General features: G+C 37.4%; 1 protein-coding gene across 10 annotated transcripts; it reads right to left on the reverse strand.

Moving 5' to 3' along the window:
• mbnl3 (muscleblind-like splicing regulator 3) lies at positions 1 to 25646 on the reverse strand. 10 transcript variants are annotated; one of them, XM_024283243.2, is made up of 9 exons: positions 25330 to 25638; positions 19711 to 19864; positions 19601 to 19632; positions 18617 to 18846; positions 14065 to 14229; positions 13482 to 13655; positions 13172 to 13405; positions 12493 to 12646; positions 1 to 9390 (listed from the first exon to the last, which is right to left on the reverse strand). In XM_024283243.2, exons 4-9 carry the CDS (start codon positions 18788 to 18790, stop codon positions 9248 to 9250), a joined length of 1044 nt encoding a protein of 347 aa, XP_024139011.1. In that variant the 5' UTR covers positions 18791 to 18846; positions 19601 to 19632; positions 19711 to 19864; positions 25330 to 25638; the 3' UTR covers positions 1 to 9247. The 10 variants fall into 10 exon arrangements, with proteins under 10 accessions (XP_024139011.1, XP_024139010.1, XP_024139008.1 ...); XM_024283242.2 differs by lacking the exon at positions 19711 to 19864; XM_024283240.2 differs by lacking the exon at positions 19711 to 19864 and having other exon boundaries at positions 19318 to 19632.
• Between the last annotated feature and the right edge of the window lie 82 nt (positions 25647 to 25728).

A 25728-nucleotide genomic window follows, 5' to 3' on the forward strand; every position in this document is an offset into this window, starting at 1 on the left:
TTATGTCTGTATGTTTTTATTTAATTTAAACAGAATTTGCAGAACTCATAATTGGCACAATACCCTCAACAGATACACTTTGCAAAAAACAAACAAACAAAAAACAATGTATAGCTTGGCAGCACATAGAAGCATAAGCAAAGGAGAACTCAGAGATGAATCCTTGAATGTCAGAGTTTTTTATGGCTTAGTCCTCAACAGTCTTAAAAGGCTCTTCATCCTCCACAAGCCATCGACCAGGCTGGGATTGCTGTACCCAATTTGAAAAACAATTTCATGACTCATGTACAAAATACCTTAAATAAAGGGATCATTTAACACACATTGAGTAAATGCACTTTTTTAAAATTCATGTGTTTAACAAAACTGTATTTTTGCACAGTAAAGGCACAAGTACAAACAAGAAAAACAGACAATAGATGGACTTCAACTCGTCATTTCTAAAGGGGGGAAAAAAAGCCAAAATTTTCTGAGATGTTCATACATAGACATCATGATGGAGGGAACACAGATCAGAGACCCATCTTCCATGATATTAATACATAGTCAACTGATTCACCACAATGAACCAGTCAATCCACTTTTAGGATGAAAACCATAACAACAACACAGACTTGAAGAGATAATAAAGAACATACAACTTCTGATTCTGCAGGAACAAGTTCACATAAAATCAGAAGTGACAGAAAAGTGGTATTAAATTTTCTTTTTCTAATTTTTTATCAATTCCCAATGAGTTTGGATTTGTTGTTGCCTTGAATAATGTAAATAGGCAAAAAGGTCAGACAATGACAGAAGGTAATGCATTTAAAACAGTGTGAACATTTCTGGCACCCATTGCTGCGGCTCACTTTCCTGCTTTACAGCCTGAAGGTGAAGTTAATGTGTGCTTTGTCTTGGTGCTTTTCCACAAAAGAAAGTGTCTGCAATTACAGTGTGTATTTATGATCAAGGTTAGTATTGTTTTTAAATGTTTCTATCTATTAACTTTTCTTTCATTCAACTTTAAATGTGTGAGGTTACATTTGATTAAAATAAAACAGAACTGAAAGAAAAAACAAACACAATCCAGTATTAGTTTATAGCGAAGCAGCTTAGCAAAAAGCAGTACTCTAACAAACACACAAACCAAAGGATATGTATCTTAAATCAATCTTTACACACTACTCAAACCATAGACACGCCAATGACAAAACACTGATTTTATTTTTAAATCATCTCTTTTACCTGTTGTTATTCAAAATAAATTTTGAGTATTTTGACACATGTATATACATAAGTGCAAACAAGGTGAACTTCACACATTCGTATACACCTCTGTCAGGATCGACATCACCCAGCACAGCTGGGCAGGAAGAGACTTCTGGACCACTTTCTTTTGTCTAAAATGAGACAGAACCTACCTCCTGGATCTGCAATTTCCACAAGGCGACAATGAAAAAACTAGTTTGACTGCAGAATCTTAAAGTTAGTCCAAAAGCCCCTTTACATCCCTAACAAGTAGGTTTTTCATTAAAAGACCTTTCTTATATCTCAAAAAAGAAAAATAAAGAAACCCGCACAGTATAAGAAACAAAAAGCCAACAGGTCATCACTCCTAACAACCTTTGGATTTTACAAGCAATTAAAGTCTCTCATATAAAATACTTAATCGCATTTCAAGAACAAGACAAACTAATTAGACATTCCCCTTTTTAATAAGTTAACGTTATCTCTATTCACTAGGGAAAAATGAATAATGGGATTATAGAAAGGTAGTCATGTTGTCAATTTGTTGCCATGGTCACAGCAACTTCTACGATTAACAATGACTGGTGTACAAACTAATTTCATTTAATATTTTCCAGTTGTCCTAGACAAGCTAACTATACATAAATGATGTATTTTTTATGTTTTCCATGCCATGATTGGTTATAACTAAAATAAAAAAAAGATTTATTCACAATTAGTCCGTGCCATTCTCACCAATTTCATTTCTTTCAAAGGTTATGAAATAAGGCCCTTTGCTTGGTTGTACTGTCAGGACTGCAGACACTGTCTCCACAATGAACAGTCACCTCTCAGGTGATCCAACGTTTGTCATGGTCCACAGTTCAGAAAAGCCTGATGAAACTACAACAAGGCCTGAAGGAGGTCAAGCGCGTGAGAGTGATCGGGAAAACAATCTTCTCTCAAGCCTCACCTCCCCTCTCCATACTCAAACACAATGAAGCGAATCATGGATGCAACTACAAATACAAAACAAATTCTGCCCTGCAGAGGCACAATGATTTAAATCAAGTATCATGTTTTTCCAGCTGGAGGTCAGTGAAGGCATTCTAATGTTGGGGGATGCAAGAGGAGAGGGTTTCTTGGCAGACTGTAACAAACAGATCTTTCAGAATGATCATCAGCTTCATTGATAGACCCCTTTAGTAGTTGGATATGTTATCTTTCAGTTACCGTGCAGATTTCAGGTGCAGCGTTTGACGGCTAAAATGCATTCTTATCTCTTCCTTTTTTTTAAATAAAGTGTATGCATCACTGCAGTAAATGTAAAGCTTAAACCAGAAGGTGGAGAGAAGCCCGTTCGGTTTTATACAATAAAATAACCATTTCTAAATAGTTTCATTAGCTTATTACATTCTCAGCCTCCCAGTGAAGGAAATTAAGCGTTGCATTGTAGTTTTTGCTATTTCCGCCTTTCATCTTGAACTCTTTTCCCATGCGCATTTAAAACTAAGGTTAGAGCCTGCATATCTTTGTGTTAATCCGCTGGTTCTAGCTTCATCTTTTACAGGCACATGTCAGAGGAATATAGGTCCTTTTCATCAAAAAGAAAACAAATTAGAAATAGATTTTGTAAGAACATACTGGGGCACCCAGACAAGTGAAGGCCAAGAAAAAAATCTTCAGCTTCAGGCAATTTAACCTTGATGAACCCAGCTGGTAGTATTGGTAGGAAAAGCTCTGACGGATTACAGCCTTGGTCTGATGGATGGTTTGTCTACATTGTTCTGTATACAGCCTCCCTATGGAGATACTAAAGGGGCCATACCATGATTTTCTTAACCCTTCCAGAGTGAACTATATCCATATATATGATCATATATTACCTTTGGAACACAAAAAAAACAAATTATTTATGAAATATTCGTTATTTTTAGTGAGTTATTTCCTACCCGGAAGAGAAACGACTCGATTCCTGAGGCTCCGCCTACCGCTTCGTGTGGCTGCCGCCTACTTAACGATGTCATCCTAGAGCCGTTCTTTCTTCGTTTCTCCCGTATCCGAATTTTTCAAAGATGGATGCAAATACCAGATATCGGCCTTAAAGGAGCCCTGCGTCTAAAGCAACAAACACCTATTTGAGCTGGAATTCATTGAAGACAGGACATAACTGGAAGATATACGGTGCATGTAAAATGAAAGTTTTTGCTGATCATCGCTAGCTCTGTGTAGAAATTGAGTGTTTTCGTGGGTATGGGAGGGGCTGCTGTTGAGAGCGCAGGTTTTTAGAGGATTACTCTTAAATGCATGAACAGGTCAAAATACCGCTTTGGGACAGTATAATGCACTTAAAAACTCAAAAAGTAGAGTTTCAATGGTATGGCCCCTTTAAGGAGAATCAAAAAGTGCCTCATCGAGTTTTTACATTTTTTACCCCGTGCGTTCTAGTGCATTTTGGTCACTTTGTAAGTGTAGATAGAAGAACAGATAATATATAAATATTTAAACCATATATTTTAGTAACATTTTTGAGAACAGGGTGGCATATCTGTAGCTATTCTTAAGCATCTTGGAGGATTATGTTCAGATGTAGGTTTACAAATGTGTACATGTACATTTTCCAAACTTTTTTTAGATTTTGTCATTGTGCATAGTCAATACAAATCAAATAATTTCTCTGAAGCTGAAAACCCGGCCAGATTGCCTTTGCAAATGGTTAATTTTGTAGCAACACATCACTTTATAATCAAGCAGGGAACCTGCCTACAGTGTCAGAATCTATTTGTACATGCATACATGGGTGTTTGTGGTATATTTTGAACACATAGTGCAGAAAATGAAAGTCAAAAGGCAAAGACTGCTTGAATAAAGTCTGTTGATAAAAAAAATGTGATCAGCTCTGCAAACTTCTGTTGGCAGATATTGGAAAATTATATTTCAGGGAATAATAACAGATATGTAGCCAATCTTGAAAACGATTATTATACATTCTAGATCAATTAAGCAACATTTTCAAGAGTTTCCCTTTTGTCCAAGTAAAGTTTAAACAATAATGGAGTAGCGTATGAAACCTCAGTGCACATCACAATTCAGCAGTATCCTTTTCAATCAATTAACTTATTCACACATCTTTAATGTCCTTTCTGTTTGCACTCATTTTAAGAACATTTTTCTCAATGTCCATCCATTTAATTTCAACCAGATAGACATGAACATTAAGCTACAATAAAGCAACGTCGCTCAACGTCACAAACATGCACTAGTGTTCTAGACTCTTGGTAATTCCCACAGACCAATAGTGGATGAGTGGTACGCTCTGGTGTCAGATTTGCCAAAACATTTGACACTGAGAGTCACAGTGCGGTAACAAGCCACCTTTCCTGTTGTTTTAACCTTTAAATGAATTTTAACAACCATCACATTGTTCACTTTCAAGTGATGGAAACAGGAACTGTAAATGTGAATATACAATCATCATGAAGATTTTTAGCATCATCTTGGTATTCCTTGCAACAGCTTTGCATGGGACACCTAATCAGAGAAATAAAAGCCTTGTCAGGGCTTCCTGTTAGGATCTGATATACAAGACTCATTGCCTTTCCACCACCGTGGTAACACTGGGAACAAATGAGCTGTGATTAGTTTTAGTTTTGTTTATAATCTATTAAAAAGTCACTTTCTAATGACATGATTAGCAGAACGAAGTTGAAAGTTTTTCTATTTAATTCCTATAAAACTAATAAGTAATTTACTACATTTTCTACATGTTTAAAGTAAAGTTTTAAACCCCCTCCAGTTTTATGTGTTTTTAATTGAAAATTGTCTAAATGAAGGGAAGCAAAAATTAAAACAAATGTTTTATTTCTGAACTTTAATTCATCAAAGTACTGTAGTCAAATAACAGCTCAGCAATCTCACTGTTAGCGCTTTATCTGACTAACTTTTTTCTGCTTTCAAAGATTGTCATACCTTCCACTGGCCTTCATGCATCACATTTTGTCTACTATGCTAATAAAATAGTCTTTTTAGGGATATATTCTTAATTGCTTCAAAAGTATTATTAAAACAGTGACATTTCTAGGTGGTTGATCTTTTGACTTCCAGACCGACTGGATGGGATTTCAGCCTGAAGACTGGGCTGGAGTTCAAGATGAGATAAGGTAGTTATCCTGCACAGCCTGGATTTAGGATTTAGGGCCGTTATGCTGCTGCAGGAGGAACACATGACCAACTCGGCACATACCAGAAAATGCTGCATAGAGCTGCAGAATGCTGTGGTGGCTGTTTTGGTTCAAGATGCTTCTTACTCTGGACAAATCACCGACTCTAAGCCATTGTGCCTCCTCCTCCGTGTTTCAACGGTTATTTTAATTCCATGTTTTTTGTATGATTTGACTTCCTTTTTAATCAGAGATGAGATGTAGTTTGAATAAAAAACACAAAAAACAGGGGACACACAAAAATGTCACCAGTATTGCTTAAACTAATTCAAGAAATCTGATAAAAACCAAGCCATTTTAAATTTCAATTAGGAAAATAGAAAAAGAATTATCAGACATAAATGTCAACACAAATTGTACTGTGATCCTCTTGAACACCTCATATATGTATAAATTAGATCTAACTTTTCTGGAAGTGACTATTTCTAAAAACCCAACCAACCACAAACAACATGTATAAATCTATAAATATTACACATATTCTGATACATCTTAACACAGTGTAAGCATATCTCTTAAATAGTCTATATATAGTTAATCGTTTCAGCATGCCTGTCTTTTAGAGAGGCATGTGTACGGTTTTTGCATTAGATACATTCACAACACATTATTTGATACCAATAATGTTGAGTTGAAAAACGCTGTGATATCGTCAGCAAATATAAATGATTAATCTGCTGTAATTTTTCTCTTTACACACACATTTATGTATGAACACAAGTCACTGTTACATATGTTTTTTTAGTAAAGAGACAGCACAGCAGCCTCAGAGTAGAAACTGGTTCTTTCACCATAACAAGGACATGTATCTGTGAGCACTGCTAAGATCTTACAGTGTTTGGACAGTGTTAGTTCAATGAGACTTGAAAGAGGCACATTTGAATGTGGATAAAATTATTTCTGTTCAGCTCATTTTTGCACACAAACCACACCACTTCCCCTTTACAGCAACAATCTACCTAGTTTGTACTTTTGTTATTTTTTTCTGATGGATAATTTATTCTCTGACTTCCTCTTTAAACCACAACTCAATATTTAGAGTCTCTTGACTTTTGACAAAAGAAGACAACAGCAGAAAAGATGACACATTTTGAATTCAGACAGGACATTTTCAAGTTCTAAGTTTTCTCCCTGAAGAATCATAAACACATTGTGCCACTTACTCAATAAACTGAATGAAAGGACAAAGTTAAAGACACAAATCATCTTTTCCAAACGGGTCTCTGTTTGACTCTGGTATTGCCAAAGATGGGCACTTCCTTGCATATGCAACACAGTTTTAGGCACATTAGGAAACAAATTCAGCTCCTTTTGTGCAACAACTGTCACCATATGAACATTTAACACAATAAAATAAGTCTGGGTCATTCTTAGTCCTATATTTTAATTCTGTGTGTTCTCACAGGATGCACTCTGAATCAGATTTTTAGACTGCAAGAAAAATTATGTCCGAAAGCCAATACAAAAAAAAAGAAAAAAAAGAAAAATCCTCTCTTTGGGCTAAAAGCTTTTTGATCTAGAGACTTTTGAAGTTGGGTTATTATTGTCTGTTCAAATATTATATTCAATATTCAAGCTCAATCAACATTTTTCAAATGAGTTCACGACATTTTTAATATAACTTTATAAATTTGTTTCATGCATAATTCAAAATCCACCTTAATTTTTATTGATCATTCTGATATTTACACATCGACTATACTGTATATCCAGTTATCTATAACCCACTAATAACATTTTTAAATGTTTTTATTATGTCTTGTCTTTCCTAGTGCATGGAAACTCCATGAAGAGTCTTACAATCAGTTCATTTTCCAAAAAGGAAAATATAAACAGGTGAATTCATGGCTAGAACCTTCTTTTAGTATCAAATGCAGATGAGAAGTTCCTTTAAATAGACTAACAACCAACGAGCACGATGTTATAGGTACTCACAGATTGTAAAACTGGACAGAGAATCATTATTATTGCGAGGAAAAAATTCCTATTCTTCTGTTTATCTCTTCATCACAATGATTGCAGCTCTGCTGATCAAATGGAGGCTCCAAAATATTTTGAGAGACTTCTTTTTTTAAGTTTGACCTGATAAGATGTAATCTGAAATGCATGTCAACAGAGCTGGCATGTGTCAACCTAAACTTTTGTTCATCCATCACATGCAATGCTGGAGGAAAAGTTCAGCTTAACGTTGTCCTTAAAAGATTTTTTGCCTTATCAAATAAAAAAAGCGGAATGGATTCATGACATAAGATGAACAACAGATAAACAACTGGAATCCCCATTTTTAAATTTTAATTTCTCCTAGTGAACTAACTTTCTAACTTTTGTTGTCTTATCAATGTTTTTGATCCTATTACAGGTTTAGACACCCCACCTATCTAAGTTGTGGGTCCCATCCTCATTTTCTTTTTACATACACAGATAATTTCCTCCTTTTTTACCCTGCAACCATCCCACAGAGGCATTATGGGAACCTGCGGCTAAAACTGTATATTTCAGTGAAACAGTGGTGTCAATCAACCACTGTCAAATATGCCCTTTTAATGCTGAGTTTGGCGCCATCACATCACAGTCTTTACCGTTTTTCACACCAATCTTAGACTATAAACTTATCTTAGAGTCATTTCTAATCTTTTCTGAAACAAATGTTTCACAGCCAGCTGCCTGTCCACTTTGCTGAGTTGGGGACACACATTTACAATGGGGTTGAGAAAAAAACCCCCAACAAATTCTGTCTTTTGTTTAAAGTCAAATATGAAGAAATGAAAATGAACAAATCTTTAATTTTAGCTTCAGTACAAGCACTCAACACAAACAAGAAAAAGGAATCATGACTAAATCTCTATTTAAAAGGATGTAAATAGATGTTAATTGCTGAACAATGTGGTCTTCAGCTGAGAAGTTACATAGAGACAAGTTTTAAGGCAGTTTGTTTATCATTCAATCATTTTTTAAACACTGACAGCCCCTTTAGAATAGTTCATTATATTCTGTTTAATTCCAACAATTTTCATTAACTCAACTTGTTGATTTTCTGTGAATTAAGCCAAATTCTGACATGAACCATTAACAGATTATGAAATAAGACAAAAACAGAATGAAACTGTGTCACAAAACAATATTAATTGGCCGTTGTTGTTTATGGATTGAGTTTACACCCCTGGGACCTTCTCAACGTTTGTAGAATTTGAATGTTTTTCAAATTATCGAAGGAAACTAACTTTCAGTTGCATACAAGCAGAAAAAAATAAAGGCACAAACAAATTAGCAACAGTTTCCTGTTATTAACAATTGCTCAAGCGGGATGATGCCCAGAGAACAAACTGAACGCTTTAGGGTACCTTGAAACAAAATCCCGACATGCTAAGAAACACTTCCATTCTTTGACATTTCACGGTAGAAGACCTGCAGCAGATCAGTTTGCCAAGCTCTGAATTTCAGAATGAGCTTCTGACTTTGGAACAGTCAACATTTCTGGGTCGCCTCATGAAATGGCTGTAACCCATAAAGGGCGTCTAGTCTTAAATGTTTTCGTTTATGTGTGCAGAAGGGTGTTCATGTGCACCTCGTCTGCACATTTTAAGGTGTGGGCATGTATGGCTGTCAGAAGAAGGGAGCTCTATTGCTCATCAAGTCAGTATTAATCAGAATGGCTGCTGTAAAGCAACAAGAACATGTCCAGGCTTTTTATGGCATGAACCATTGCAGCTTTTTTACTTTCAAAAACATCAAGTAAGAAGTTTCACTTTGCTGCCTTAGTCACTGTGCACTGTTCAGGAGGCACTCGTTTGCTGCAGTGCTGAGTGTTTTTCGGGACTCTAGCTGGGGTTTCGGGAAATGCTTACTGAGTTTAGTCCCACTGGAGCCGCCACAAGCAGTTTGGGGACAGGACAAAAATGGGTTTCCATGGGAACGTACTGGAGCTCTACTGGATCAGAGGCCAGAAGCTCTGGGGGGTCTACTGAAAGAAAAAGCATGGACAGAAAAGATTATTATTTAGCGTTCACAACACATAAAATTGTACTAAGGGAGGATTTTACTGCTGGCAAATAAAATTATAATTTATTGAGATCCTGATTTTTTTTAAATTTATATTAGCTTCATGGTAAAATTGCAAAGATTTAAGAGATATTTGAAACACATTAGACTATGTTATTAATCTCTAAGTTTTACTCTGAACTACTGGAATAAAACAGTTTGATTATCTTATTTAAAATAAATCCTAAATACAAAATATTTAATACATATCTATTTATGATGATTAAGATTTGTAGAATTACTGAAGCAAGTTAGATCCCATCAAATACATCAACACAGTTAGAAAGCAGAGGAGCATCAACACTGCCACAAACACAACATAAGCAACATTTTATATGACTTTTCTTGTTTGAAGATGACACTGAAAGCGGCTTTGCCAGACCACACATTGAAGGTTTTTAGTCGACAGAGCAAGAGCAACAGAATCAGGCATGAATGATTAGCGCAACTAAACACCAAACTAAGCAGATTTAAGATTTTTTTTTCATCAAACTAAAAGCTTTCATCATTTGCTCATGTGACAAAAGGCTGAAAAGTGAAGAAAGATGAAATGTGAACATGATCATTGACAAGCGCATGCTTTTTTGACCAAATGTAGGGGAAAAAAAACAATGAGAAGAACCTACTGAGCTGAAATAATACTAAAATCAAAGAGCAAACCTGATTCGAGGCGGCAGATTCAGCAAAAGGAACATTGGTGACTGGGGTCGAGGCCGACGAAACAGAGGAGGTGGTGGCACCGTGCATCATGGGAACTTTAATTCAGGCGATTCAGACGAACGACAAAGGAGGAAGATGTGGGTGGGAAGGAGGGAGGGACAGGAATGATAATGATTACCATGGCAAAATGTGTAGAGGTAAAAGTCATGGCACAAGTCAAGTGATGTAGCCAGGATGAATTTGAACAGGAGCCAGGAAACATGCAAATATAATCAGAGAAAGAAAATTAGAAATTTTGAGCTCTAAAAGTAAAAAAAAGATGCATTTTTTAACACCAAGTAGTTGATAAACAAATCAGCACAGTTGTACAGTTTGATCAGACTGAAGTACCTTCTGTCATATACAATGACTGACATGTCCATGCAATGAGCAAATGATTTACTGAATAATACACAGAACTGTAGTTATTACAGATTTACTACAATGGTAATAAAATAAAGCTATGAGTAATTAATGTATTTATCAAATTCATTTTTTAAATATTTGTTAAGTAAACATGATAAATATAATTAGTATACATTTACTTATTAAGTTTACATTAAAAAAATATTTGCTGGCATTTATGTATGTTATGTTTGATTTAAGCCACCTGCAGAACTAATTAGATTTTTAATACTTATTTAAGGTAAACCCATCAACAAAAATAATGTTTCTCTATAAATAACAACTATCTTGTAAGGATGGAGAAAATGAAAAAAGTTCATTCTTTTGATCTTTGCTCAAAGCCTTCTGTCTTTCAGTCTGTCTCTATACTTTCATTCACTGCTGAAAAAAAAGTTCTTATGACTCAGTGCATAATTCTGGATTTTTCGATTGTCAGTGATGGGGCTAATGCCCCCAACTCCATTTCCCAGCATGCCGTTTTTACCTCCATGAATCGACCTTATCTCTGATTATCCAGACCCACTGGCATTTTGTGGGCATATTTTAGGATTGTTGCAGCACAAAAAGCCTGAAGTTGCAACTGTTGTCTGAAATAGTTGCAATTTAAATTGGAATACTTTTCACTCAGTTTTTTATTAAGACAGTATGAGGAAAAACATTTTAAAGCGGTGGTTTTTATTTACAGTTTATTAAAGAGTAATGTTAAGTAATCCCAACAGAAATGTGTAGTAACTTATTTTTTACCTAATTGCTTATTAAATACTGATTTATTTTAACATAGACCAAACGTTTTCCAAGATGTGCAAGGGGAAGAGTAAAACTTTCAGAATTATGTAATATTCTTAATTAATTTTGCTTAGCAAATTGTTAAGTCAATTTTACACAAAAATTACCAACAATATATTCACAATAAAACATTGTAATTTTACCTGCAGAAAAAGATCTTGGCGTGCTAAGAATTCCTTCATTTTTCTCATGTGTAAATCAAATCTAAAATTCAAAATTTCTCCTAAATTAGAAAACAGTTGTTTCACTGAGAAAGATCAGTTTTGATTGCATTATAATTGTCTGAATAGTATATGTAGTGTTGTTATTTACATAGCTTTACCAACAGATCTTCTGCAACGTTGACTTAAATTGGCATCAATAAATACTTGTCCTTTTTGTCTGATAACATGACATAACCTCATGTTTCATATAAAGAAAGTGAACTCAAGGTTTTTTTTTTTTAATCTACACATGATAAATTTACACACACATCTGCAGACTTTGTTCATACCTTTCAGCTTTTCTCTGTGTATGTTTTGTAGTTGGTAAGTCAACTTTTTTGTTTTAGTTTAGTTTTACTCTGTTGACGTTTATGTTGGAGCCTTTAAATTTTATTGGTGGGACAATTTGTTGGTGGAATGTGTTCAAAATGAGAGAAATTGGACAAAGTTGTGTTGAGAAAAATGTATAAGAATTGGTTGAATTAGCAAGAACTGGTACAATCACAAGCTCCTGGAGGGACTGATTTTATAGTATATGCCTTATCACTCATGACAAAGTTTTGTCAAAAAACCCTTTGAGGGCAGATTTTTCTATTTTAAATTTGTCTTTGGGTCTATTTAACAGTATATAGAGGCACATGTCAACACCGATGTGGTTTATTTATAAAGAATAAAGTTTTTTGAAGACCCAAACGGGTTTTTTGTCTCAAGCTCGAATATACACACCTTGGTGTGTGAAACAGTAAAAGAAAGAAAGGAGCAGCATGATAGAGGATATAGTTGTGCGGTATCAAAGAAGAAACCTACAACAGACACTTTAACATACTTTGTTTGAACAGTCTTAGCCAGTCACACAATCTTCATGGACTGTGATCATTCCATGTATCACTACTTCCACGATGCCTTGAATATTTATGTATTAAGAGACTTACATGTGTGGTAAAAGGCTGGTTGCTGTTGATGTATGTTAGCCAGGGCTTGCTGGTAGTATAACATGCTGGAATTGACAACTGTGGCACCAGCTCCATTGCTTTTCTCAAGAACTGACCTCTTTGGTAGTGGCTGCACGCCCACTGGAGGCACAGCCTGAAAAAGAGGATACAAAAGAAAGGAAAATAGGTTAGTGTCTGCAAGACCCCTGAATCTATTGAACGATGAGTTTTTTTTTCAGATATTCTCTATTCAGTATGTGAGTTTTGTGTCAACCACAGGAGGGCGCTGTAGTCTTTGAGGTTAACTGAAGTGATTTTAGAAAAGTCAGCCTGGAGTGAAATAACATTACTAAGAGTTAATTGTGTAACATGGATGCAACTGAAGCATCAAATTGCAGAATAACAACAGCAAAGGACCCGTGTTGGCAGATTGCTCTAAAAATACTTTCATTGATTTAAAACAGAATCGGGTTTAGTTGAGCTTTACTCGTAAATGATCACCCACAATTTTATATCTTACAATAGCCACATGAATACATGTCAGAAATATATTTTTAATTTTTTTAAACCTGTACTGTCCTACTTTGCAAATATTTTACTCTTATCGAACAACCATTCATAACACCAGTCAAACAGACTGATATTAGGAATAAATCCTCAAATCTGGAAAAAGACTCACCACGGGTGCAGACGCGCTGTTTTGACTTATTTGGTGTTGTAAAGCCTTGATCCTAGCTTGCAGGTGAGCAGGGGGGTGGAAATATTTGCACTTGTCTCGGCCGCAGCGGCCTTTAATGTAGTCCATGCAAACAATGACACAGTTCTCCCTGCCGTCCACCATGCCGGCCTCTAGGGGGTGAGCGAAGCGGCAGTCCCCCCTTGTGCAGTTCCCGCGCTGAAATTCTCGACAAACCTGACAGTGATAACGGGGGCATTAATCAACGTTTACTTTTCATCTACTAGGACAACTGAAAACACTTTCTGCGTACCTCCAGCTTGTCTGCGCGCTTTTGTGCGTAGGCGACATTGCCTATGGCTGGCAGACCAGTGGGACTCCCAGGGACAAGCAGAGGCGGCAGCTCAGGCACCAAGCCCATGGCTTGATATGGATTGAATGGCATGGTGGGGTTTGCTGCCAGGGAGGGTGTCCCCGAAAATTGTGTCTTTAACAGAAAGAAAATCAATTGAACTGGAGAAAGAAAACTAATGCATTGAGCAGGCAAGACACAAAAAGCAGATCAAAGACAAACAGGCTTGAGTTAAGCTAGTGTAGTGACATTCTATAGTTGTTTTTATATTTTGCTCTTTTAAAAAAAAAAGAAATTGAAAGATAGCCAATAAATGTCAAATGTAAAACATTGGTTTTGCATTTTCATTATAAACAGGCCCAAAGGTTAGACAAAATGAAATACCGGTATGGTAAGTAAGTAAAACCAGAAGAGTAGTACAAATATGTTTGGAAAAAAATGAATTAGCTGACGTATGACATCATTTACATCACAAGGCACTTATGTATTTTGCCTTAACAACACATTTAAAATACATGTCAAGGAATTATTGTGGGTTGCTCACAATGGGAGGCAGTTGTGCTCCAGCCAGAAAGAATGGCACCTGTTGAGCTAACATGGCTGCAGCGGCCTTCTGCTGGATCAGGTTGTTTCTCCCGTTAATCTCCAGCTGGGTTTTCAGGTGAGGAGGAGGGTGCAGGTATTTACAGTTTTCCCGTGTGCAACGCCCCTGAAGAAGAGGCAGGAAAGACAGGGTTTAAAGCAGGCAGACAGAGGGATTATGGGGAGGAAATAGCACTCTGGCTGAGAAACTTTATGAACCACAGACTTAAACATCTCACTGCAACTCACTGCTATAGGTCTAATAATGTTACAATGCTTAACCATTTATAATAATCAGGCACATCTTTTGTTCCTTTTTTAAAACATTTTTACAGATAAAGGTTGCAATTTCTACTGAAATATGTTCTTAAAGCTTCACTAAAGATCTACAGTCATTTTTTTTATATGTTCACTAAAAGCAGCTTTTTGGCATGTTCTAGTGCAAAAACACAAATATTCTTTAGAATAATACATTCTATTCAAAGCACACATTGTGTAAATGAATAATGTATATAAAGAGTGTAATGAAAAGTATGTGCAATATTTAAAGCAGATTTGTTTTTTGTGGTGCATTGGAAAAAAACTAACAATTTTTGACTCTGTATAATTTCAGATTTGACTTTTAAAATAAAATAACCGAATAAAAAACAGTAACATCTTTGAAGAGGGCAATGTTTCTGTTAAAAAAAAAAGATTAAACACAAGATAAACACTTTTTTACTCATGGTTTCTCATGGATTTTAGCAGGTAAATAACATTACAATTAAATGAGATGAAAAATAGAAACTTTCCAAACTCACTATTTTAAGAAAAGGAAAAATGCATGAACAATGACTGCCATTGGTATTGGGCATTAAAAAAAACTTTTATGTCAACCTCTAGAAAAAAATAAGCAAGGCAGCGGAAAACTTTTGTAAAGTTTCCATTGCCCTTTTTCACCTGTAAGAAATCAAACCAAAAAAAAAAAAAACTAAATAGGAATTCTACGTAAATCGATTTGAAAGAATAGGACTCCAGCACACACAGTAATAATTTTCTGCTTACCAGAGGTGCAATTAGACTGTGACTGTTAGTCTCAGACTGGCAACCTGCTAGTTATAAGGGGTTCACTACCTAGTTAGGCAATGTATTGACAGACAAGATAATGAGTATAAATATGCTTTTACTGTTTTAGAATTTAAAATGCACTGGGAGCGTCTTAAGCCATGTTTTGCTACAACAGTAACTAAACATGTCATTAGGTTTTTGTCCCTTTAGTTTACCCACTAGACGTAGAGAACAAAAGTTCAGGTTTATTTATATAAAAATCTAAGAATTCAAAAGTTAAAAGTATGTTATCCAGGGGAAAATTTCACAATAAAAAAAGAACAACATTTTGCAGCAAATGCATATCTAAACGACATCTGTGCACTAATGTATATTTCAAGAATAAGAAATGATTAAGGTTTTTAAATGAAAAGGAACAGATAGAAAATAGTAAAAAAAAATACAATTGACAGTCAAAAACCCATCTTTGTAAATATATTTTGTTTTATTGAATTGATTTTCAATTGTAACTGTGATACTGATTTTAAATATATAAAACTTTCTCAAAAATCTAAGGAAAATGTTTTTTAACAATAAAAAACACTTAAAGTGGCATTCAATTTTACACAGACTGCCAATGTACTGTAGGTGGAATTTAGTTAGTTGTCCTATTTATTCTAAAAAGGAATGAATATCCTCTGATATTAATATACTGTAAGGACAAGCATTACATAGCCATAACACTTATCTGGTGATTCCTTTTTAACAGATCTCTCATAATATGTAATGCAATGTCAGGAAACCAACATACTGTAAAATGTATACACTGAACAACATTTTTAATTTGAATTTCTTGGTTTTAGGTTTTTTTGAATGCAGGTGTAAAAGTCCCACTCCGGTCACTTTTGATCTGTTTTAAAGTGTTCCCAGAGTTTATTAATTGTGATTATGCTTTTCTAAGGGGAAAAAAAACAGTGTTGTTTCTGCAGACTGACAAAAGTTCATCAGAAATTTGCCTTAGTTTTGGAACCGCTAACAGTAACCCATAACTGAGCTATCTATTTTCTCCTGCTAGCTTACAGGCCCTCACAACAAAAATGGCGAGCAATATTGGAGCTATTCAGCTGTACAGTTCCAGATGCCAGCTCAGACGAGGAAATAAAGGTGATTTAGTCGTGTAAAAGTTGATGCATCAGTTTATGGCCTGCCCTTGTATTTGCGATGCCACAAGCTTTTCCCAACTGCATTTTCGTCATCTCCTCCTGATCCACAACAATTTGAATAATTAAATAGTTAGATATGCAATTTCAACGTAATCATCAGATATGTGCCACAAGAATATGTTAAAAACACCAAAAAAATTATTTTTAATTGAGTCTTAAATGGTTCATATTGTTTTTCTTTATTTTCAGTTATAATAAGTAAAAGCAGCTCATGCAAAGCCTCTAAAAGACTTTTCCTAAGTGCTATCTTCTATCTTTCCAATCTAGTAGCTTTTAGCAGTCAAGTGCTATTCAAAAAGATATTTTAAAATTCAAATTACATTAATAGCTTGAAAATAAATCCTACCTTTGGAATTTGTATTAAAAATGACAGAAAAATGACTAAATTAAAAGAACAAGAATGATCTTTTTCTTTATGTTAAAAGGAACATGTGAAGCACAAACTAGTAACCATTTAGGATGACGGCAGCACTCCAGTTAACAAGGAAAATACTAAGTGGTGAGCTCACCCTGCCTCCCTTGCAGCACATTCACACTGATCAGACAGAGGTAATGGAGGAGCTGTGGGAAATGACAGCAGCTGGATTGGACCAGCTTGGAGATGCCAGATAGGGGAAGTACAGTTTGGAGGAAGGCCATTAGCAGATACACTCATAAAATTAACAAATAAGGGGGCTGGCACAGATAAAGGGGAAGTACTGCTAGCTGCAGACTGGAGCTTCTCTATACTTCTGTTCAGTTAGTAGGAAAACAAAGTAAAGAGTCAGCTGACTGTAATCCCCAAAACAATGAGTGCATGGACAGTGAGCAGTGTTGTTTACCGTCCTGGAGCTGCAGCTCTGCTTCCAGGCCTTGGTGAAGAAAATGCTTTGACCTTCAACCGATCTCGATTTTTTTCCTCAAACTAATAACGTAATTCCACGTCCACAAACAGTGCTTACAGAACCCTTGCTGCCTTTTGTCAAAGAAGCGTGCCTCTTGCTCACCTCGATGTGACCAGCACGTAACCACGCTGTTGCTCTGTGCTAAAAACAGCCATGCCACTCAGGAAGATCAAACTGTCCAATCAGTATGCACTCCTGTGCTGTTGCTAGGCCCCCTCTCTCAGTCTCCCCCCCTCCTGCTCTGCAGGACATAACACAGAAAAATGGCTGAATAATAAATTCTAACTCAATAAACGAGGAGACAGCAGCTGCACCCAGACAGAAAGCCCCTTGTCTGGGATGCACTTCGTTGCTGCAGAAAAGCTTTGGAGCAAAATGTCCCTTGAGCAAACATGCGCAGACACGCGCCAGCACAGCAACAGCCTACTTTGCTTTTAGAAAAAGAGGTCATTGATAGTCAAAGCACCTTTAAAATACTTGGGGCATCATCATTCCTTAGGACAGTGTGTGTATGCATTGCTGGTGAGTTCTTTCATAGAGAAGAGAGGATGAGAGTCTAAACAGCAGCAGTTCTGATGCTGCAGCAGCAACTAATAGATCATCAGCTGAGCAACTTTATGGAAAATTACACTTGGATCATCAAATATTAATTGGGAAGTCCTTGGAATCCTTTTTGGTTATTTGAAGATAATTCAGTTAAATCTCTTGTTTTAAAACAAAGTTAAGCTATATTATAATATGTAAGAGGCAGTAAAAATCATTTTCACATTAGTGCAGCAATATTAATCTTATGATTCTACCTTTTAGAAAACCAGATAAATACAATATGGTGGAAATATTAGTCCCATCAATTAAACTTTAAATGAAGAGGTCCAGTAAAATGAAAATGCATGGCTAAAATAGCTCAAATATTCTCATTATTGATGATTAGTAATGAATAAAATCTATATTTCCTTCAAAAGAAAGAACGTTGACGTGATTTTTCTTTTTAAATTGTACATTTATTTTTCTTGTCACGTATTTTCCTATTATTGTGTGGCACTAACCTTTTATATCTGTGTGAATTTGCACATCAGCAACAACTTAGAAGAGATTTAATTGTACATCTGTTAAATAATTGAAACTGTGAGACAGAAAGGTAAAGGATAACTATTTAAATATACAATAGATTAGGTCTTCTTTGTAACAAAATTTGAATTTTTGAAGTTTACTGTTAAGGTTTGAGAAATTAGATAAAATCATTAACTCTTATAGAAAAGCAGGGGGTGCAGGTGCTGATGGATTTCTTAACTGTAACTGTAAACCACACAGCACCTAACCAGGAAAACATGTGGGGAAAAAAACTGCAGAACAACAAGGACAGTTGTGTCTGACGTTGTACCTTGAGAGAATCAAAGCAGGCGATGACTCGGCCGTTGTCCACGTGGCAGCTCCGAGAGGGATGTGCGAACTTGCAGTCGGCATCAGAGCGAGTGCAGGTGCCTCTCTGAAACTCTCGACACACTTCCAAGGTCAGCCATTTGGTGTCTCGTCCCATGGTCATGCTGACAGCCATCTGAGAGTCTCACAGACACTGTAAGGTGCTGGGGCCGAATGGATGGGGAAAACTGTCTGATGAGAGCAAGGATGACTAATGGTGACTCAAGAAGAAAATACCCCCAAAAAACATGGTGGAACAGAAGCAAAAGAATATTTTCCTTTCTGCAGCACTCAGTGGATCGGATTGGTTGGTTTATTTTGGGGGATGTTTATTAGTTCTTCCTGGGAAAAGTGTCAGCTGAAGTTTCACTGAGTGAGATACTAGAGGTTGCTTGTGAGCAGAGGCCAGCTCTGTTGTATTTGAAAGAAAGAAAAAGCAAAACAGGAAATCACTATGGTCAGCTTAGATATGTCTGTACATTCACCAGTGTACACTGATTCCCAATAAGTCTCTATTACATTCATTGCAACATGTTCAAGACTGGGACAGTCACTGCAGCTCCACTGTGGCTGTGTTTTAGCAGCCCGATAGAGGAACACACACACAAAAAAAAAAAGATTGGTGTAAAGCAAACAAAAATTTAAAAAAGCAGAACCTCACACCTTGATGTCCTTGTATTCACGAGGCTACAGCCTAAGTCGGGGTATGCCGGGAATGCAGCTCAGCAAAGTGGGAGGATGACTCTCTGGCTGTCAGGATAAAATATTGCATCCATTCAAGGCCAAGCACACACTGATCCCTGCTGTCCTGCTGTAATCCAACAGACTCGTTTGCTGAAACCATGCGGTAGGCACTTTGGAGTTCCACTTCCTCCTTTTACATGGGTGGCTGTTTCATCTCTCCTTCACTCTTGCATATTCCTGTGTTGTCATCCTGCTCACTGACCTTTCTGCTGCATGTCCTTGCTTGTTGTCTTGCTGTGAATTGCAAGAAATTAGGGAAATATTAGCAAAACGGCAGACGAGAAAAATATTGCTGTCAAGCTGCAACCTCACGCTGGGCTTCTTTTGATCAGGGTGATGAGGATCACACAGCAGGAAGGTGGAAGCAAAACACCCAATGGGAAAAGAAAAGCGAGGGCAAACAAAAAGAGAGGAAAGCATACAGGAGGGAGGGAGGCAGCAATGAACAGGAAAGGGCAAGCTATGTCTTGATTAAGTGATACAGGGGAGAGAGGGAGAGACATAGAAGGGAGGATGTAGGGGGATTGCAGACAGGACAGACACGTCACTTCTGTGAACACCGCAGCACAGAAAAGTAAAAGCACAAACACATAAATCTTTTTCTATTGAAAAACAAAAAAATCAAATCAACAAAAAATATTCCTTGACACTTATTAATAGGAGGAAGGAGGAAGAAGAGAAGGAGAATGGGCAGTTCCTAACAACAGCAGCGGCTGTGCTCACAGCAGAAAAACAGCCAATCAGACGGTGGTTTACAGGCAGGCAGAGTGAGGCACCAATCAATGGCGAAGCATGTAATAAACACGGCTCCTCCTTTCCAAAGCCTGTCCTTGTTTCTCTTAGTATTTCACTGATACAAGTTCAGTCATGGCAGTCAGGACTGAGCCACATCCTAACGATCAAACTCCACTACAGCTCCAACAACAACAGGCTTTCTTCTTAGCTGCATCGAGTTTAGTCATGCTGCTATTTGATTCAGGGGTGATGCATTCAGCCTGCTGCTCAGCTCTCACTGCGGGAGCACAGTGACATCTCTGCACACTAGGTGCATACAGATAATAACCAAAGAGGTGAGGCTCACGAGCACAAAACCAAAACTGCTAAACTCTATGCAGCACCTTGATATGCAACACAATTATAAGAGAAGGCGTTAGAGCAGATTTGATCAGAATCTACATCTGATGGCAGCAAACACAGACGGTGGAAGCAGCAGGAGGAGGCTGAGAGGGAGTGTGTGTGTTTATGGTTTGTGTATGACGACATGCAGATCCGCAAACCAGAAGGAGAACACTGCAGCACCAAAAGGCAATGAGGGACAATGGAGAGATGGGCACTAGATAAATACACCCACAAACAAGCAGAAAAACACCTCTCGGCAACCCAAAAGAGCGAGAAATTAGAGGTTAGATTTAGCAATTGCTTTGCTTGCTTAACCATTTTGCTTGTCTGAGCCTCCTCCTCCTCCCACTCTACAAACAGATCAATACAAACTTTTCTCAGGGGGACAAAACAAGCGGTCATCCTGCAGCTCCGCCTGTCCTGCCTTCAGGTCCACATCAGTGTCAAGAGCCTTTGCTTATGCACACCCTGACGATGCAATATGCATCCCACATCATTAAAATCCCCAAAGCACTTTGCTTTCTGCTTTCATTCTTGCAAAACCAGACAACAAATTGTGCCATTACAACCACTCTTGGAAAGACATGTAGCAACTCTGGCACATCTCCAAAGTAACCTCAGTTTATAGTGCAACCAGTGCCTGTGAGTACAATCAGGAAGGACTTTTCATTTGCTGATAAAGTAACAATAAGACCAGAGAATCATAGTAAAACTTTTACCAAAAGATTTGTCAAAAGATTTCCCTCTGGTGTCTATGTCAGTCTGTCCGAATACTAAAAGACAACAAGATCAGTTTAAAATAGAAAAGCAATGCACTTTAACAAAGTAGGCTAACATTGACACACCCACTTAGAGTTCCAGTTGTTACAAGATCGTCATGATGAGGCAGAGAAATCAGTGAGAGCTATCAGTGAATGAGTAAACTTGACAATTCAAAGGCCAATAAGTAAACTTTATGAATTAGTTACTCATAAATGAGTGCTGTCTCTAAATTACTGACAGCAGAAATGCATGGATAGAGGAACAGAAGATGAGGTCAAGCTACAAAGACTTAAACATGACATGACATTTTGAGTCTACAGTCATGCTGGCAGCTTTGAGAGATTTTAACAACACAGAAGACCACTGAAGTAAACACGATTACTTTTACTGCAAAAAAGGAATAACACTGCTAAAGCAGAGGCATGGTGATTTTTTGGGGAAAAATTGGGTGGTGTAAAACTTGTAAATAGTCAGGGCTGGGTTCTTAAATGATAGCTGTTTATTTTAGACAATCAGGGAAGTAATATAATGAGGGGGCCTGTCTAAGAGCAGCTAAGAGTGGAACTCACCAGAGGAGCACTTGTGACTAAGTGTTTTAGTTCAGTCCAATGAAAATTGTGTTTTTTGAGTTTTTAACATGTTCTTGCAGCATTTTTCTCATAATGCAGGACATATATAAATAAAACGAAGGTTAAAACTGTTTCTGAGTGTTTCTTTATTCTAATTGTTGTAAATTGTGAGTAGATAAAAAAATACAGTTAGTATTTGTTACATACAAACCACGATCAGCAGACCACAAGCTCCCTGCTCTGCTACACTCTGATGGATCCACTTACAGATTACTACATCCATGTAGTTTTCCTGATCTGAGCTCAAAACTGTACAGCTGGATAACTCCAATATTGCATTTCTGTTGCACCAGTAATGTTTTGTTGGGGTTGAGATGGGCTGTAAGCTGGCAGGAGAACGTGTAAACAGATGGGGAAATGGGGGGGGCTTATTCCATCCCAACAGTCCTGGTCACAACTCAGAGGCAAATTTCTAATGAACTACTGTCGTACTGCAGAAACTATGTCCTAGAAAACAACACAGTTTTTTTCATTTTTCTGTTTAAAAAATGACATAGTCTTATTTAAAATACTACTGGAAACTATGAAAAGATTATTGGAGAGGGACTTTAAATACTTGCCCTGCCTTAGAACCTTAGAAATATAGTGAGAGTTGGGGCTGGTAATAAAGTTCACTAAATCATTTATACATATATTTTAAAAAAACAAAAAAACAAAACACCCTTCTCACCCTTTGCGGGTGATTTCTTCTCTAAGCTCGGGTCTTCTACCAGAGGTAGCTTGAGACTCCTGCGCAGTATCTTAGCTGTTCCTAGCACTGCGCTTTTCTGGATCTGCTGTAGCCACTCCTCCAGTTTGGAGGTTACAGCCCCGAGTGCTCCAATTACCACGGCCACCACTGTCACTTTCACCTTCCAAGCTTTCTCCAGTTCCTCTCTGAGTCCCTGGTATTTCTCCAGTTTCTCCTGTTCCTTCTTCTTGATGTTACCATCACTTGGTACTGCTACATCCACCACAACGGCTTTCCTCTGTTCTTTATCCGCCACTACAATGTCTGGTTGGTTCACCATTACCATCCTGTCTGTCTGTATCTGGAAGTCCCACTGGATCTTAGCACTGTCATTCTCTACCGCTAGTAAAAATGAATAAGAAGAGAAAACATACATACTGTTGTGTGGCAAAAAGAACATAAAGGAAGACACAAACCTGTCCTTATATCTAAAATAGATCAATTATGCCTTTAACATCTATTACAATGATTCAGCTTAATGACTCCCACAAGAGATCTGATCCACTGCGAAACTGCTGAAACAAAACCACCCACTGCATTTTTATGTCAGCAGTATTAAAGGCTGAACAAAGCTTATAGGAACAATGATATAAATCAGGGTGAATGTTAATGTTCAAAGATGCCACACAAAAAGTCTAAGGAAAGCTGGCAGGAACTGTCACTAAGTGCTGCCTGTCCTCCAAGTGGAAGGGGCTCCAGCAGCATGTAGGTGTGGCTCAGCACGAAGGTGGAGCGTGAGTGGGTGAGGCACCAGAAGGACAGATGAGGGCAGCTGCGGCTGACTCAAGCGCACTGCGTCCCTCGTCAAACACAGTGCACCAAAGGGCTTCCGACAGCGTAACCTTCAGCCGGGCCCTGGCGTCTGCGTGGAGACTGCTGTGTGGGCTGGGCTCCACCTCCACAAGCAGTGTGCATTAAATGGGTTTATAAGTGCAGATGACTACTACAACATGCTGACAGACAATTAAACGGATGATTTACGTAGAGATGGGTCATTTCACCAAAGAACAACTTTTTCACAGCTAGCTGAAAGGATGCATAAAGGAGAAATATTTGAGTTGAAAAGACCTTGATGCAGAAAGGAACCTAAAAGTCTCCATGTGCTGCAAACTGACTGTTAGGATAAAAAATGGGCTCTGTTTAAGTATAAATATAAAATACAAGCCATTATGTGAAATCCAAGAAAAACTAAGACTGGTTTCATTACTCCTTATACCAAGAATTGCTTTAGGTGTATTTCATGGTAAAGAGTATTGAGAGTCAAATGAAGGGTAATTCAGTAACTGAGCTCATTTTGAAACAAAAAACAAACTGATTGTGTGCACATGTCTATTTGTATAGAAAACACGCATAGATCAAGATTCACATTAAAGTTTGGTTTCATTTTCAAATCTGCCAGTCTCTTGTGGGAGATTTTATTTTAACTGGTGTAACCTCATTCCCAAACGCTTGGTGGTTTCCACTCTTAAAAAAAAAATAAAAAAAATACCAAAGCTAAATAGAAGACACTCCCAACATGGCCTCCATGTTTCAGCTGACTCATGAACAATTTGTTAAGAGCAGTGACAGACAGGGATGAGTGCAAACGAGAATCACATCACTGTTTAGCAACGGTACAATCTGGTGATCAATCTGATGGACAATGAAAACAACAAAAACGAGCAAAGAGAATGAAAGCGTGAAGAAAGGGAGCAAAAATAATTAGGTTAAGTATCACTAATCTGTCTATTTAAGCACAATAGCTCCCATTCAAGTGAGAATGAGAAGTTTTCATGATTGTTGGTGAATTTGACCAAATCTGTGAAAAGCTGCAAATAAAGTGGAAAAAGCAAAACTATAGTTAGGAATAGTTCAGAGTGATTCATAATAATAGCAGGTGAGATTTCACCAGCAAAAAAACAAGTTAGTAACATGTTTGTTGACGCTCCTACAGATTTTATTTAACAGTACAGTTTAAAAGATTAAGGAGAAAGAAATTTTAAAAATAAAACAGGTTATGTGGGAAAATGTGACTTTAAGCCTTGAGTGTTTGTACACGTGTTGTGTCAGTTTATCTCTGTTTATATAAAGTAAAGAAAAACTAGCCAGACTGGTACAGAGTCCACAGCCAGAAAAGGAGTGTGAACTTGTCTTGACTGGCTGGGCTGTTCAAAAAAAAAGAAGAAGAAAAAGGGCCAGAGGATGCCTTTATGAGGACTGTGTGTGTTATATAGAAGCAAGTAATGACAACACAACATACTATGGTGGCTTGAGTGTCTGACACCACACAAAAGGACAAACAAGGACACGCTTTACAGCCTCCTGCAATGACAGCTTGAACAGATGATAACCTGCATGTTTTCCTCCCTTTACCTCATGCTTAAACGGACAACAAGTCAACACTAAAGGAGATTAGCTTAAATATTCACTTAAACTTAAGCAAAAACACATTTAAATGTGCAATTTAAAAACCCAAACCTAATAGGTGCAAAACCGGGCACGCGCTCGCAGCATAATTCCAAACGCAACTTAGTGGAATGTCAAATGGTGTTATGACTCATTTCTTTATTATTACGCCAGTTATAACAACGCAACAAGTATAAAAAACAAAAATAAACGTGTTTTCAATAACATTCAAAGTCAAGCTGCTAAAATGTTAAAAAATAGGAATAATAATGATACTGTACAGTGAAGTACAGCTCAGTCTCTCACCTTTTTTAGTCCCAACGGTTAAATGTCTTTTGCGAACTTAAAACGTCGAAAAGATAATTAAAATTTAACAAATCCTCTTCATGTGTATGACACGCGGCATGCCTTGAAGTGATGGGGAAAAAGGAAGGAAATACGCGGGCTGGGAAATAATGTATATAAAAAAACGATAAGCAAGCATAAACGTGTTACAGCCGAGAGAGGGAAGGGCAGAAAGAAGCAGGGTTTAGCAGGGCGCGCGGCAGCGGCAGTGCTAGCAAGAGCGGCTGCGTTCACGACAGCAGAGTCCAGGTTAGGAGGAAGAAAGGGAGGAGCTGGGAGACAGAGGGGTTGAAGCGACATCACAGAGAACGCAGAGTCACGAAGCACAGCAGACACGACGGTGGGTGACATTAACTCTTC

Source organism: Oryzias melastigma, linkage group LG10 (assembly GCF_002922805.2).
Source record: "Oryzias melastigma strain HK-1 linkage group LG10, ASM292280v2, whole genome shotgun sequence".
NCBI lineage: Eukaryota > Metazoa > Chordata > Actinopteri > Beloniformes > Adrianichthyidae > Oryzias > Oryzias melastigma.